At 44.2% G+C, this 15816-nt stretch overlaps 1 protein-coding gene across 1 annotated transcript; it reads left to right on the top strand.

Annotated features, from left to right (window-relative positions):
• Positions 1–374: 374 nt before the first annotated feature.
• LOC308280869 (transcriptional repressor p66-beta-like) lies at positions 375–15755 on the top strand (the record flags this gene model as incomplete). Its single annotated transcript, XM_080755184.1, has 7 exons — positions 375–387; positions 5301–5473; positions 5741–6072; positions 8242–8356; positions 10078–10206; positions 11406–11534; positions 15588–15755. Coding segments are annotated over 7 exons (1059 nt in total), but the record flags the coding sequence as incomplete, so codon positions are not given.
• Positions 15756–15816: the final 61 nt, after the last annotated feature.

The raw sequence follows: 15816 nt of genomic DNA, 5'->3' as shown, positions 1-15816 counted from the left end.
AACAAGAGTACAAAGCAGTGCGCTGTTGAAAACGCAGAGAGAAACCACATAACGTCGAGTCCTGCTGGCCACAAGTGTTAATGGTTTCACAGAATCACTGCTAGTGTTTAAGCATTCTATTCAGGAGAAGAAGATGAAGGGGGTGAAAAAAAAACTGTGTGTGTGTGTGTGTGTGTGTGTGTGTGTGTGTGTGTGTGTGTGTGTGTGTGTGTGTGTGTGTGTGTGTGTGTGTGTGTGTGTGTGTGTGTGTGTGTGTGTGTGTGTGTGTGTGTGTGTGTGTGTGTGTGTGTGTGTGTGTGTGTGTGTGTGTGTGTGCTGTACTGTACGCGGCTGCATGCGCACATACAATACTCCAGGCATTTGATGACTTAAACATGTGCATCAGAGGTGAGAAGGTTCATCTGTCCTGCATTTTATCCTGCACACATACTTAACTGGTGTGTGTGTGTGTGTGTGTGTGTGCGCACGTGTGTGTGTGTGTGTGTGTGTGTGTGCGTGCGTGTGAGTCATCGGTTGGCAGGGTAGGTTGCACCGCAGGAAGTGGTTTGTCTCCTCCGTTCCACTCCCACTCTGACCAATCAAGGCGCACGGGGAGCACGTCAAAGACCCATTGTGATTGGCTAAGGAGGCGGCTCAAAGAACAAGAGGGGGGGGAACGGGGAGGAGGGGTCAGGCTGGTTATAGTTAGCGCACACAATGACACACACACACACACACACACACACACACACACACACACCACGGAGACGCACACACACACACACACCACGGAGACGCACACGGCACATCACACACATGCATACATTACATGCGTTATAAAAGATTCAAGATTCTGTATCGCCACATCCCCTTTAATGCAAGTATAAGAGTGTAAAACCCTTGGTTTTTTGGACTCCTCAGCGTTGCAGCAACACGAGAAAAGGGCCCGAGTAACGCAATAGCAGTAAAGATGACATTATTTCACAATGTACAATAATGTACCGTGGTCGGTGGGTACCTCTGGCTTAGGTGCTGAGTGAATGGGTTCTCTCTCTCCCTTTCTCTCTCTCTCTGTTTCTCTCTCTGTCTCTCTCCCTCCTACAATTTGCCCGACCACACCTCATATGGTCGTCGTCGGGTGGAGACCTTGTATGTCGTTTTGTGTTGATCGTTTTTAAAATGATTTTAAACGAGTGAAAATAGCCGATCTACAAGCTCACAACGCCTCGCGGTGCGAGGCGTTGTGTGCTTGTAGATCTGCTATTTTCACTACGTTTGTGCAACACCCTTGTATGATGACTTGGGGCTTTAATTTAGAAAGAACATACTATTTTTTTTTTAAACTCGGAGATACGAGGTTTCTACCCGACAGTGACGATTTGGACGTTGTCGGGCAGAAACCTCTTATCTCCATATTCTAAAATGTTGTGTTTTTTTTCTTCTTCTTCCGTAAATCAACGACCTATTCGATCGTGCTCCGAGTCGTCACACGAAAGCATCAAAAGTATAGCTGGCCTGTAGGGCTGTCACAATTATTACATAATCGTCTAATCGTGATTATTTGACATAATCGCGATTATTTTTCATAATCGTCATAATCGTTTCCATGTTGAAAAACTTTCATATATTTAAAAAAAATAGTCAAAAGTAGTGGAAATAGCAGATCTACAAGCTCACAACGCGTCGCATCGCGACGCGTTGTGAGCTTGTAGATCGGCTATTTCCACTATCAATGTTCTTTTTTTAAGTATAAAGTTGTCAAATATGTCAGTAATTTCTCTGTATATTTAGGTTATGTGTCATATCTACATTACTTAATTTCCCCCTTGGGATAATAAAGGTATCTATCTAAAGCCTAAAAGCCAAACAGAAATGTAATTGTCAACGACAAAAACACAATTAAATCGTTAATCGCCAATTATTTGAGTGACAATTAATCGTCCTGTAAAATGTCATATCGTGACAGCCCTACTGGCCTGCGTTTCAAGCTCGGGCCTTTTTGATGCTCTTGAATTGCATTCAATTGCAAAAGAACCGTTTTGGACGTATGAGGTTTCCGTAGCCAGACGATCGGTGTCGTAGCCAGCAGACGATCATCACAGATCTCCTGCTATTGATGTCTAAATAATAAAAGGAAAAAAGAAAACACACCCTTTTGGGCATTTTGCCCCATCCCTCCCTGGAAGGAAGCCCCCCCCCCCCCCCCTCCATAGTCTTAGTCTACTAAATGTTATGTTAGCAGGCCTTGATAGTGTCGTAATGTCTGATTTGTACTTAGCTGTCTGCGGAAAATAGCCAATCTGCAAGCTCGCAGCTCGCCATATGGACACTTTGTGAGCTTGTAGATCGGCCGTTTTCCAGGGTCTGACACCTATGCCAAGTCTTGTCTTAGTTCTACAGGATCTCTTGTCCACTAGTCCCTCCATAACATCTCTATTTTCTTTTTATTTTATTAGTCAGTACATTTACTCATAGTTCTAGTCATCATTGGTTTGTTTTGTTGTAAAATTTTCGCCAGTGAAAAGATTTAGTCAACATCTTTTGTGCTGTAGTTTTAGTCTACAAAATAAATCCAAGCCCATTCAATACATGACATAAATGTGTCTAATGACCAGTATACACTATACAGTATACCAGCTGCTATGCTCATGCACCTTATGTGTAAACCATGGGTCTTCAACAGAGGGTCTGTGACTAGGGGGTCCTCAGAGTTACTACAGGGGGTCCTCCAAATCCTTTTTGCTCCTTTTTTACAATAACCGTTTTCACTTGAACCCTAGCGTCCATATTCTGAGAACTTTAGCCAAAAATAGCAGATCTACCTCGCTCTGTGAGGCGTTGTGAGCTTGTAGATCGCCTATTTTCGGAGCTTTGGTGTAGAGAGGGAAAAGACATGAATCCAAAATACACTGACGATTGCGCTGTCAAACAATGAAACTGTAAGGAATCTGGGGGTCCCTGCTTCATCTCTCTCTCAACTAAGGGGTCCTTGGCCTGAAAACGTTGAAGACCCCTGGTCTAAACCTCATGTATAGTACATACTGTACCAGATGGATATATACTGTATGTGTAAACATGTAGATATTTGTATTCTTCCTGTTCGCTGTCCCCCCTAATGTTGGGATCCTTTGAGATTTTAACGACTCCAGTTCCTTAGCAATTCCCTCTCAATGGTCCCATTCCTTAACTCAGAGTTACATTAACACAGAGGACTTTACAGTTTAGATGCCAAACAAATTCCATTAAATTGGGGTCCGTGGTCTAATACTCATCCGACTGTTGGGGAGGGTCCTTGAAATGGAAAAAGGTTGAGAATCACTGATCTCAGTCAGAGTTTTGGTGGTCCTTGAATTAAAAAAAGGTTTGAGAACCACCGGTATTGTAGTTGTATAGCTGGGGTGGCAGTGGCTCAGGGGTAGAGTGGCCGGGTGGGTAGAGCGGCCGGATGGGAACCGTGAGGTCACCAGTTCGATCCCGGGCTCCCCCAGAGTTAGTGTCTAAGTGTCCTTGAGCAAGACTCTGAACCCCTAGTTGCCCCCAGTGAGCAGGCTGGTGCCTTGCTTGGTTTCCTCTGCCATCGGTGTATGAATGTGTGTGTGAATGGGGAATGTCACAATCTATGTAAAATATGTTGGATAAAAAGCGCTATACTTGCTCTTACTATTTATAGCAAACGTGAACTCCACTTACCAGCTCTGAGTGTGATTAAAAAACTGTTCTGGAAACGGTTCCAAATGTGATGTAACCAATTCCGTTTTCGTCAATGCTGTATCCAGTTCCTCTGGTTCCGAATCCCAACCATAGTCTCCCCCTCCCCCAAAAACAATGGAGCTTGTGCCAAAACGAATGTCAGTGATGAGACCAGACCTGTACTTTCATCATTTTAGGCGCAAGACCACTTGACTTGGCCTTTTGGTGCCCAAATGCCAGGGCAGGAAAGCCATCAAATTAAACAAGATACATTTAATATGTAGACTATCTGCAGTGACATAAATAAATTATGGTATTCACAATCTGTTCCATGTTCAGCCCTGCACCAATCAAAGTCACTGGATTGGTTTATATATGGGGACTCGGGGGAGTGAAGAATTCAGAATCTCAACAAAAGACACTGGTGTCCACATGCCAAGAAAGAGACACCGGTGTCCACACATTGACAAGAGTGACAGAGGAGAAAGTGGTACAGTTAGCTGGGGCATTACAGAACGGGTACACATTATTGTGTATCATTATTTTATGCTTTAACTATTGAAAAAAAATCACACACGTGTGAACTGAGCGGTGGTCGTGGAGGCTGCGCAATAATTTAATTGAATTGAATTTTTGAATTGAATTGAGTGAGTGAGTGAGAGAGCCACACTTGCTCACCAATAGAGAGAGTGTGTGTGTGTGTGTGTGTGTGTGTGTGTGTGTGTGTGTGTGTGTGTGTGTGTGTGTGTGTGTGTGTGTGTGTGTGTGTGTGTGTGTGTGTGTGTGTGTGTGTGTGCGTGTGCGCGCGTGGGCCTGGCCTGAACGTGTGAGTGTGCCTGGCCTATCCTGAACAACAGCGCCCTCCCTTAACATGTGTGGTCATAAAAGGTACTGTAGGCTACATACAGACACGGACGGAGACAGACAGACCCACACACACCGCCACGTATAGGAGCGTTGTGACCACCGCTCAAAAATAGCAGATATACAAGTTCACAGCGCGGCACCGAGTGCCGCGCTGCGAGCTTGTAGATCTGCTATTTTTTTTAAATCGTGAAAATTAGAATTTTGAGTTTTGACCCGATTCTATAAGTCTCTTTTGAATCCTTCTAAGACTTTTTGAAAAACCTATGTTTCTATGTCAGCAATCTGGCCGGCCATCGTCAAAGAAAAGGTCCTTTTCACTGGAGCTCAGTTAGTCTGTCCTTGAGAGACTACTATGTCAGTGGATCTCAAACCTTTTCATGTGAAGGACCCCCAAAATGATATTTATTTGGCCACGGACCCCCATCTCAAAATATTTAGTTCCAGGGACCACCCAGAAGCAAAATTTGAACTACAGAGTTCGCTTTGAAAATACAAAGATTTGCACACATTTTCACGACTTTTTCAAAAATAGCAAATCTACAAGCTCGCAGCTGAGCTTGTATATCTGCTATTTTTCACTGGTTAAAGCATTCAATAATTCTCGGCCTAAATGGGTTAAGGCCACTGTGGCCTCAGGGCATGCCATTTTTTTGGAGGGGCACAAGGCCAAACTGAGGGGCAACGACGGCCATGGCCTTCGTGGCCTCCCTGAAATTCCTGCCCTGGATGTGACAGTAAAGATGACTCTCTTCCTCTCCCGTCAGGTATGGAGCGGCTGAACGAGGAGGCGTTGAGACTGAGTTTGCTGAAGCGCAGCCTGGACACCTCCTCCACCTCCTCCTCCACCTCCTCCTCTCTGGTGGGGGGCGGGGCCAGCGCGGCGGCCGTGGCGGCGGCGGCCGCCGAGAGGGAGGAGCTGCTGTGTAAGCGTGTGAAGGTCAGTGTGCTGCCAACGTACCCGCTTTGTACTCCAGTGCTGTACTTTAGTAACATTTTGAGGGACTTGTCTCTGACTTGACTTGAGTACTGTTTGTCCTTCTTTCAATAGCTTATACTTATGCTTCACTACATCTCGGAGGAAAATATTGTACTTTTTACTCCACTACATTTACCAGGCCATGGAGAGTAAAGTAACATATTCTTCTGGTTCAGGTGGAGGGCCACCAGGCCATGGAGAGTAAAGTAACATATTCTTCTGGTTCAGGTGGAGGGACACCAGGCCATGGAGAGACTGAAGATGCTGGCCTTCCTGAAGAGGAAAGACCTGGCGGGCCTGGAGGCCATGATGGGGCTGACAGAGTTCAAAGGTCACCACCCCGTGCACCACGGGGCGCTGCTGTCGGCGGCCAACGCCGCCAGGCTGGCGGGGGCCGCGGGGGCCTACGACGAGAGGACCAATGGGAGCCTGCGCCTGTCGTCGCCGTCCTCGCTGTCGTCGGGGGGCGTGTCGTCGTCTCACGCTCAGCCAATGGGACGCAGCCGCAAGGAGAACATGGGAGAGCATCAGGAGCCTGTGGACATGAGCGCCAAGAAGAGGTGAGGAGATGAGGAGAGAAGGAGATAGGAGACAAGGAGATAGGAAACAAGGAGATAGGAGAGGAGGAGACAAGGAGAAGGACATAGGATAGGAGGAGATGGGAGATGAGGAGATTTGCTGTGTGGACTGAGGAGTTCCAGTGCAGTACAGTACTTTAGTAGGAGTGTGTAACAAGAATTAGACTACTTTAACATGAGATATCTAGTTTAACAAAAGTTAGATCAATTTAGTTTCATAGGTGTTACAATGATGACAAATGTTTGTCACCTACCAAAAACTAAGCTCTGATGACTAAAATTATGACTAAATCTATATTGACAATTTCTTCAACAGACTAGATTAAAATGGGGCGCTCGGGTGGCCCTGCACAGAGGGTGTGGGTTTGAATCCACCAAAATCTAAATTGGCTGTCAACATGAAGACTGGTTATCCTAGAGATAGACTAGTTCAACAGGAGTTGGAATATAGTTTAACAGGAACTATATTTTAACAGAAGTAAGTTATTTTAACAGTAAATAAGGGCCATTCACACTAAGCACTATAGCCATTCCAGGGGGTCCCCAGCAAATTGTGTTAATACTAGGGCTGTCTTCGACACAGGATTTATGAAGTCGATTCGAGTCGCGGGGGTTAATCCGACGCGTCGACGAATCGTTTTACTTTGTGTAAAAAAAAAAAAAAAAAAAAAAAGTGTTGCTTTAAACCACGTCAACATAATAGAATAATACATTAAGAGATGAATTGAATACACAGTGTTTTCGGTGATATCGGTGCGCGAGCACAAATGTTATCTGCATAGCAGTGTACAACCATAGAGTTATAACACAGACACAGAGCACAGAGCACTGACAGAGTAATGAGTCAGTGTCGAGAACGGATTCATTTCAGAAACTGATCATAAACAGGTGGAGGCACAGCTCCCGCTTGAGCCAGCAGTTTGGACATGTCATGGACGCAAACACAGCGAAACACAATCATTCATCATGGATTACAACACTGGAACAATTCAGAAGCACTTTAATTAGAAAATGTAACTTGTAGCCTACACTTGTGTATGTTAATTTGACTTTAGAAGATTGTTTACTACTTCGTGGACGCGCGTTTGTGCTGTGGCAGGTTATTTAATATGGGATTTTGACAGCGTGCTTCCTCCTCTTAACGGAACACTGTCCCGGCTCTGAATGTTTTAACGAAGCGGCGGTTCTGAACCGTTCCGTCTCACTTTCAACCCGACGCTGGTGCGAGACAATAAATAACTGTTCGCCAATTGCTACTTCTCATTGGAAGTACATGACACCACACCAGTCCAGCAGTGCACCGTGCAGTACTGGCAGTAGTAGGCTATAACTGGTGATATAAAAAAATATATATTTTCGCTTCGACTCAAACAATTGGCGTCGATTCCCGGGGCTTAAAACGACGCGTCGATTCGTCGATTTTTAGAAGACACCCCTAGTTAATACACCATCACAATCATTTTAACCCCTTTATCCATTTATATGTTGACTATTAAAAACATGCTGATCTACAATCTCTCAACCCGTCACATTGTGGTGTGTTGTGAACCTGTAGATCAGCTTTTTTTTAGCTATTCATCATACAACAATGTCTGTGTATATAGGGCTTAAAGGAGTAGTTCACCCCCCAAATGACTTTTTTTCTATTGATTAGTCACGCCATGGAGACTAATATTTTTTGTCGCATTCCTAAGACAAAAATGTGATAACAATAAATTTACCCCCATTCGTTCCGGATGGGGACCCGTTTCGAAACGGGTCCCCATCCGGAATCAATGGGGGTAAATTTACTCGAATCAAATTTTTGTCTTAGGAATGTGACAAAAGCCAAAAAATATTATTGAACTCTACTCTTCATGGCATGAGTAATCAATAGAAAAAAAGTCATTTTGGGGGTGAACTACTCCTTTAAGTGGCTAAAACCAAACTCCTCAGTCCATCATTCCGTCTGTTCTCAGGCATTTCTCTTCTTGGTCGGTTGACCAATCAATCTGAACGTGAACATTGTGTGTGTGTGTGTGTGTGTGTGTGTGTGTGTGTGTGTGTGTGTGTGTGTGTGTGTGTGTGTGTGTGTGTGTGTGTGTGTGTGTGTGTGTGTGTGTGTGTGTGTGTGTGTGTGTGTGTGTGTGTGTGTGTGTTTTTGTGTCTCAGTGACAGGCAGCATGTGACAGGTTCTCCTGACGTCATCGTTCTATCAGACAACGAGGCGTCGAGTCCAAAACCAGCCTGCAAGTTGGAGAGACGTCCCAACGTCCAGCTGTTGAAGGTTCACTGACACTCATTAAAGTATACTTAATGCTGCGTTCACGCTAGCGGCTACAAAGCTACAAGCTATTCTCAATGGAAGCCCAGCGACAAGAAGATACAAATTGTGATGATTAGTACTTAATTAATTCTCCAATTATAAACAATGAACAACCACACACATACAATACAATACATACTAAACATAAAATTAAACCAAAAGAACACACAACACAAACATTGAAAAAGACTTAAAGCGCAGCACAGTGGACCACCGCAGTCAAACCCTCAGACTGAATGTTACTTAACACATTTACAGTACCAGTAGGTGTATAGCTCACTTATGAGCCGGGAACGCCTCATAGTCCCGAAGCATGAAAGTGGTAGTGACCCCATTTCAGATCATACTTGTCCATCCTGTTAAGTAGTCTCTCGAAAGCGGCCAGTTGACCTAGAGAAGTATACCAGTAGGACAGTGCAGGTGTGGATGGGGCTTTCCATTCCTTAATCAACAACCTCTTTCCTAGCATGAGAGCAGTCTGAGTCCATTTGGCTATAGTAGGAGGAGTAATACTGGGGTGGTCGATATGGAAAAATACAACATCACAATATTTTTCCAAGCTGTATCACAGCTACATCACAATGTTGATTTTTATGGTTATTTTCCAAGTTACTTAACAGTACAACCAACTACAAGGTAACAAAAACTAAAAGAAAAAGATCCTTTTGGGAGGTCTAAATTGACATGGACCCTTACGGGTCCATTTGGTTTCATTTGTATACTGTCAGAGTTAAGAGGAGTCCTTGACCTTGTAAAGTTTGAGAACTACTGATTTAGACCAAAATGCAGATTTAAATGAATTCTGCAACAAATCTCTGTATTCACAATTCAACAGGATTTTTTTATAAGGCTCCCTCATCATTGTATCATGATATATATACGATATCTCTGAAAAGGCGTATCGTGGAGACATTGTATCGATATTTATCATCATATCGCCCACCCCTAAGTAATATCCTTCAATGTGTTAGGATCCCCCAAAATAAACAAGCTGGGGTTGAATGGGATGACCTGTTATTCTCTGCAGTTTCTCATGTATAGCCTTCTTCCAGTAGTCCTGAACTCTTGTGCAACTTCAGAGCATACAGTATGTTCTACTAATGTTCCATCCCTTTCCCGACGTCTCCAACACTCTGGGCTCTTCAGACAGGCCAACTGTAAACAGTCTTGATGGGGTCCAGTATATTCTATTCATGACTTTAAATTGAATCAGTCTCGTATGTAAAACACGTTGCATTGCTGTTCTGACTGATGCTAGCGTGTCACTCGACGAGGACATCAGATCTACACGCTCAGGTCTCAGGTCGAGCGACGCTGTCACACGGAGCGTAAAGCCTTGTTTAGACCATTCGCCTGTGACATTTCCAATGGAGGCTTGCGTGCAGCCCGTCTAGTGCAATACCACAAAATGCACGCTGACAAGGACAGATCTAATTTGAATGAAGTCCATCTCAACCGACCTCATTCAAATCTTGTGTGTGTGCGTGAGCTCTTGAAGCCAATGAAAGCAGCACTGCTCTGCGGGTAGGTATGGCCGTGGGGAATGACAGGCGCACAGAATTGTGTTCCTATGCGCTTAGACTGCGTGCGTGTCCATTAAATGAAGCATCAGCTGAGGTTACGGTTAATTTCCGCCGTGTGCATGTTTAAATTCTTCCTTGTGTGCGTGTGTGTGTGTGCAGGGTAAATCGGTGGAGGAGCGTCAGAAGGTGATCACGTCTCTGAAGGAGGAGTTACGCATGGAGGAGGCGTGTCTGGTTCTCCTCAGGAAGCTGAGACACAGTCAGCTGCAGAAGGAGAACCTCAACAAGGTCTGTCTGAAGAATCACCCAACACTATCTTTTCTCCATGGGTATTCTTCCAGCTTAATCCATGCTTTCAACAGCATTAATACTCAACGATAACGTTGCCAAGAAACCAGAGCTAACGTAAGGTCCACTGCCTCAAAGGCCTTTTAATGAAAACCAATGGCTTTCAGGAAGGCAGGCAATTAGAAAATCTAATCTATGGTGTATTTCACTAATGTTATGTATACATCACTAGTAGTAACATCGATAGTGTCCTTTTAATGATATATATCAGTGGTTCTCAAACGTTTTGGGCTTCAGTACCCCCTTTTCTCAACAACATTTTGACTAGAAAATACTGACATCAAAAGTCCAGTTGTTAAGTCAATGTTGAAAATAAAAGTGTGTAGCCTGTTTTCTATTCAGTAGACTTCTTGCTTAATTTGGTTTAAAGCTTTACAGAGCAGCACGTTCACATGTACATTTGGCAATGTTTTATCAATAAACATAACTGTAAAAGTATGTAAAAAGTACCCCTTGAAGTACCTCTGCGTCTCGCGTGGCCAGACTGTTGACTTCCGCGATTTGCAAATGCTCCCATCATTCAGTCTGGGGCGACGGAGGTCTTATGATGAGTATCTGGTTAAAGTGGAAGTGAAGCCTCCTCCCCACTTCTGTTTTGTTTTTTATTGCGCACATTTGTCCTAATATACTGTAAATAAAAATCAAACCTCGGTTCGAAGTGAAGCGGTGAATCTAAGTATAAAATTGTCTGGAGAGCCAAATTATCATGTGAAGCTGAAGAATACTGAATGAATGAATGATTTTATCTGGAGGGCCGGATTGTCATGTGAAGATTGACCAATCCTCAAAGTATGGTCTCATTGGACATTTTTAATCATCCAATCATCAGACCGGGACAGACACTACACACATATGCTGGGCGTACGGGACAGATAAAACCTGTTCATTCTGGACTGAAATGACCATATATGGACATGGGGGGGACACACAAAGCCACTCCTTGGAAGCGGCTTTCACCGCTTCAAAAATCAACTAAGCATATTTAGCTTGCTGCTTAGCAGAAATGAAATTTTAAAATATATTTTCATGAACGGAAATGACAGCTTCCATTACTCGACGCTGTAGTTCCATATATACTGTATATACAGTATGAACTGGTTTAAAATGACAACAGTGACAGTGTGTTGTGGTGCCAGCAGGTCCCGGGGACCCAGAATGCATCCCTGCAAGCGGGTTCTGTTCACGGAGCTCAACCCAACAACAAGATGTCTGTCCGAGCCACCATACACCCCCCAGAGGCACCCCTACACTCCCACCCATCTTCACAGGTACCACCATACACCCCCACCCACCCTCACAGGTACCACCGCGACCGAGTATTTCCCGGTGAGTTTAAGGCAGCGCAACGGTGGGGGCTTGGGAGTGTGGGGAACACGCACCACTGACTATTGCTGATGATGGAGAGGTTATATAGCTTGAGAGGCACTCTTGCCGATTTAGTAAGAGACTCGTCGCCAATTGCAAGATATTTAAAAGTTATTTGGGGCCATGATTATATCCTTTTCTTCCCTCAACTAGACTAAGAATTTATATTGTCTGTCTGTGTTATTGTTTACAACCACAATTATTCACGTGTGGCAAGATCGCGGTTCACTAGTTTTTAGTAGCCTATAATAGTGTAGGCTTAGAAGCCTTTTCCGAAGTTAATTTAATGTTTTCCATTTAATGATTTCCTTTCTCCTCATCTAATCTTGCGCTAATGCACGCAACTGTTTTTGCCATGTTTAAGGCCGTGTAGGCTTTTCAGTTAATGTTAATGTTCTAAATTTAATGGTTTCCTTCATCGTCATCTTCCGCTAATGCACGCAACTGTTTTCGCCAGGTTTAAGGTCTTATTTTAGTTGTTTCTTTCTCATAAGCTCGCAACCCTCCTTGCCCATCGGCCCCCACCGTTGCGCTTCCTTAAACTCACCGGGAAATACTCGGTCGCGGTACCACCGTACACCAGCGTCCTTCAACGGGCCGGGTACCTGTAGATACCTGACGGGTACCCGCGTTTGACGGGTGAAAATGGACGGAATATATACTAATATAAATTTGCCGGTACGAGTACGGGTATGGGCGACATTTTATTGTGGAAAACAGACGACTTCTGTCTAAACAACGTCACAGGAGCGCACATAGTGAGCGGCAGGACACAACCACGGCATGCATACAGCATTGTTTCTGCCCAAACAATGTCACGTCACAGGAGCGCACACAGTGAGCAGCAGGACACACACAACACACAGACACAACCACAGCACACATATAAACAAAGTAACACGGATTCTTCACTGCTGCATGCATTGCGTTAGTCCATGTTCTCATCATAGCAAGGGTGGTTTAAAAGGCTATCTAAAAGAATTAAGAGTGGCAGCCGACCTGGCGTTTATGTAAATACTGTATAATGCGTCGCAAACACTGAGGACGACCGAGTGAGATGCCATTTGGAAGCACGCACGCACGGCTATAGGCTATATACTTTACTGCATGTAATCACGGATAGCCGGGCGGTCCACGGATCTGATTAATGACGGGCGCGGGCGGGTTTCAAAATCGGACCCATGCAGGACTTTATACACCCCCACCCACCCTCACAGGTACCACTTTACACCTCTCCCCCCCCCACACACACCCCTAACACCCCCACCCTCACAGAGTGCTCAACAATGTGCATTGACCATTGGAATATGCAGGGAGCCAGGAAGCCGATTTTGCACCTTCAGACAAATTTGCGCTGTTCATTAGCATGTTCAGCACAGGATCTGTAGTCGTGGTCCCATAGCCCGAATGGCTGGCGGGTGTAAATGTTAAATGTGTGTATGGACTAGGTCAGTGATACTCAAACTCCGGCCCGCGGGCCACTTCCGGCCCACGGCACAATTTTCGTTTTTTTTTTCTCTCTTTTTTTTTTTTACCAGTGGTTCTGCCTCTGCCCAACTTATTAGCATACACAAAATGTTATAGTAGGCCTAATGCAAATGAAGAGACGTACTGTAGCTCTACTTAACAACTGCATCATTAGCCATTTGGTAGCTAAACAGTCTGGGTAATCTATTTTAAGTAGATTGTTTGATTTTATTTTATTTTCCTTAACTATCAATTTTCACAAGTTTATTTTCTGTAAAAAGCCATTTGTGTTGAATGTGGCAAAGTCATAAATAGCATTGTGAAGCAATTGAAAGAGAGATGTGCTCAGCTATCTTTAATGTTATCCAGCTCGATAACAGGCAGACAGATATCAACCCAGACAAATAGCAGACAAACGTACATTAATTTGTTTTGGTGTTTTTGTGGAATATGCAAATTTCACAGAATTATTAAAAAGAGAGAAAATGTAGCAAATTACTTTGATTACAAATGTTGGTTGACAGAATATAAATGGAATTCCAAGCCATAAAATAATGCACATTGAAATTGTCTTGAGTTATGTGGAAATAAAGCAAAAAGTTATCAAGTAATGTCATTTTATCAACTGGCCCGCGGGGGATAGCTTCGCTGTTTCTATATAATCTTTTCGACACCCAACTCTAACCCTTATCCTAATCTTAACCTCCGTGGGGTGAGTCGCTAAACCTCCGGTCGAAATGATGGTCGTTCGAAAGAGCGAGATTTTACCGGCCCGCGGCCCCTTGTCATTTTTGTAATGTGGCCCACCGGTTCAGAAGTTTGAGTATCCCTGGACTAGGTAGTACATCGGTTCTCCAAGGGTCCTTCAGGGGTTCAAGGTAACCTCGCCTACCAGGCTTTCTGGGGGAAAGCCTGGTGTTCGTTCACAACAGGTCGTTTGGTTTCCGCCTAGAGCGCGGAAACCACTAGAAGAAGCGGCGTTGCTTTGATTTGGTTCCCTCCGTTTGTTTCCCCAATCCCTATTAAAATGCTCGAGTAGCCTAGTGTAGTCTTCCCAGTCGCTACCAGTTGGACTAAAAAAAGATGAATATACCAAACTAATTTTTCAAAAGGAAAACTACTCGCATTTAAGGAGTTTATTAGGTGGTAGGCCCTAAAAGTGTGTCCTTGAGCACAGGGGAATTATTTTGTGTTAAAACTGTTTCCGGTTGGATAGTTCCGGCCAAATTGTAGTCTTTGGGTACTACAACATGATGTGTTGTGGTTTCCGCTCCCGACCGGTTACAACCCTGAAAAGTGAAGTGATCCCAGACTAGTTCAAGGGGTCCCCAGGTTAACATAGCATCACAATGATTCTAACCACTTTACCCATTTATATGTTGGCTATTCAAAACTAACAGATCTACAAGCTCAAAGCGAGTCACTTAGTGCTACGCTGCTATTTTTGAAAATATTAAGATTATTATTATTTTTTAGATGTTTTCTTTTGTTTTTCTTTTTAACTTAAATCTTATTTTCTGGTGGTCCGTGGCACAAAACTTTTTTTCAGATGTGGGGGTCCACGGCCAAATACACATTTGGGGTCCTTGACGAGTTTGAGAACGGCAGGTCTAGTAAACTGTGACTTAACCTTCCTCTCATCAAAACCAGCGGAGCTGGTCCACAGTTAAACCCTCAGTATTAACACACAGTTAAATTAACACTAAACATTTAGTGCTAGTGGTGATATTGTAAATCAATGGGATAGTTTAGTTTTTAGGATGTAACCCACTGAAGATGCTCAACTCACATTTCAATTCAAAAATAGAGCGATGTCTCCATCTAGTGGTTAGATTGTAGAACAACACTATGGAGTGTCTCTTACAGACTGTCATTCCTCCTTGTATGCATTACAATCAGGTGGCTTCCTATTTAATATGATTCAGGTGTTGAATTCTGGTAATTAAAGCTACAATCTGTGAGTTTGACGTCTCTTTTGATGGAGAGAAATAATTTCAATTAAGTCGGAACTACAATAAAGATGGTGACCCATCTAGTGTTTGTTCATTGTGTTAGGTTTAAATTGTAAAATGGTAAGTGGTGCATTTATATAGCGCCTTTATCCAAGGCGCTTTACATAGATTGTGAATTACATTCACCCATTCACACACACATTCATACTGTACACCGATGGCAGAGGAAACCATGAAGGCACCAACCTGCTCACCGGGAGCAACTATAGGGGTTCAGAGTCTTGCTCAAGGACTCTTCGACACTAACTCTGGTGGAGCCCGGGATCGAACTGGGTACCCTTCGGGAACCCTCCGTGTTCTAAGACGGCAACTCTACCCTTGAGCCACTGCTGCCCCGCCGGTTTAGTTATTTGAAGTTAATTAGATGTGTTAGGGTTTATAACATTATTTGTTTTGGGGTCAGTTGTGTGAATTAGCTGTGTCAGGTTGAGCTACTTTTGGTTATTAAACATAATTGAATTGTGTCGTTCTCTCTAGGCTCCATCGGTGATCCGGTCAGCTGGTACCGGTGCCATGGGTCAGCTGATGGGTCAGAGGTCGTTGGCTCCCAGCCCGGCCCAGCTCCTGACCCACAGACTGACCCCCAAACAGCCTGCACCCCGGCCCCCCACCGGCCCCAACACTCCAGTCAGCTACCAGCAACAGGTATGCTGCCAGAACCCGGTGACAACGATCCACTCGTCCCGGGCCAACTGGAGCCTATCTG

The sequence above is a fragment of the Nannobrachium achirus genome, assembly GCF_963921795.1.
Source record: "Nannobrachium achirus genome assembly, contig: SCAFFOLD_603, whole genome shotgun sequence".
Taxonomy (NCBI): domain Eukaryota; kingdom Metazoa; phylum Chordata; class Actinopteri; order Myctophiformes; family Myctophidae; genus Nannobrachium; species Nannobrachium achirus.
This window is presented reverse-complemented; position numbering and strand designations above follow the sequence as displayed.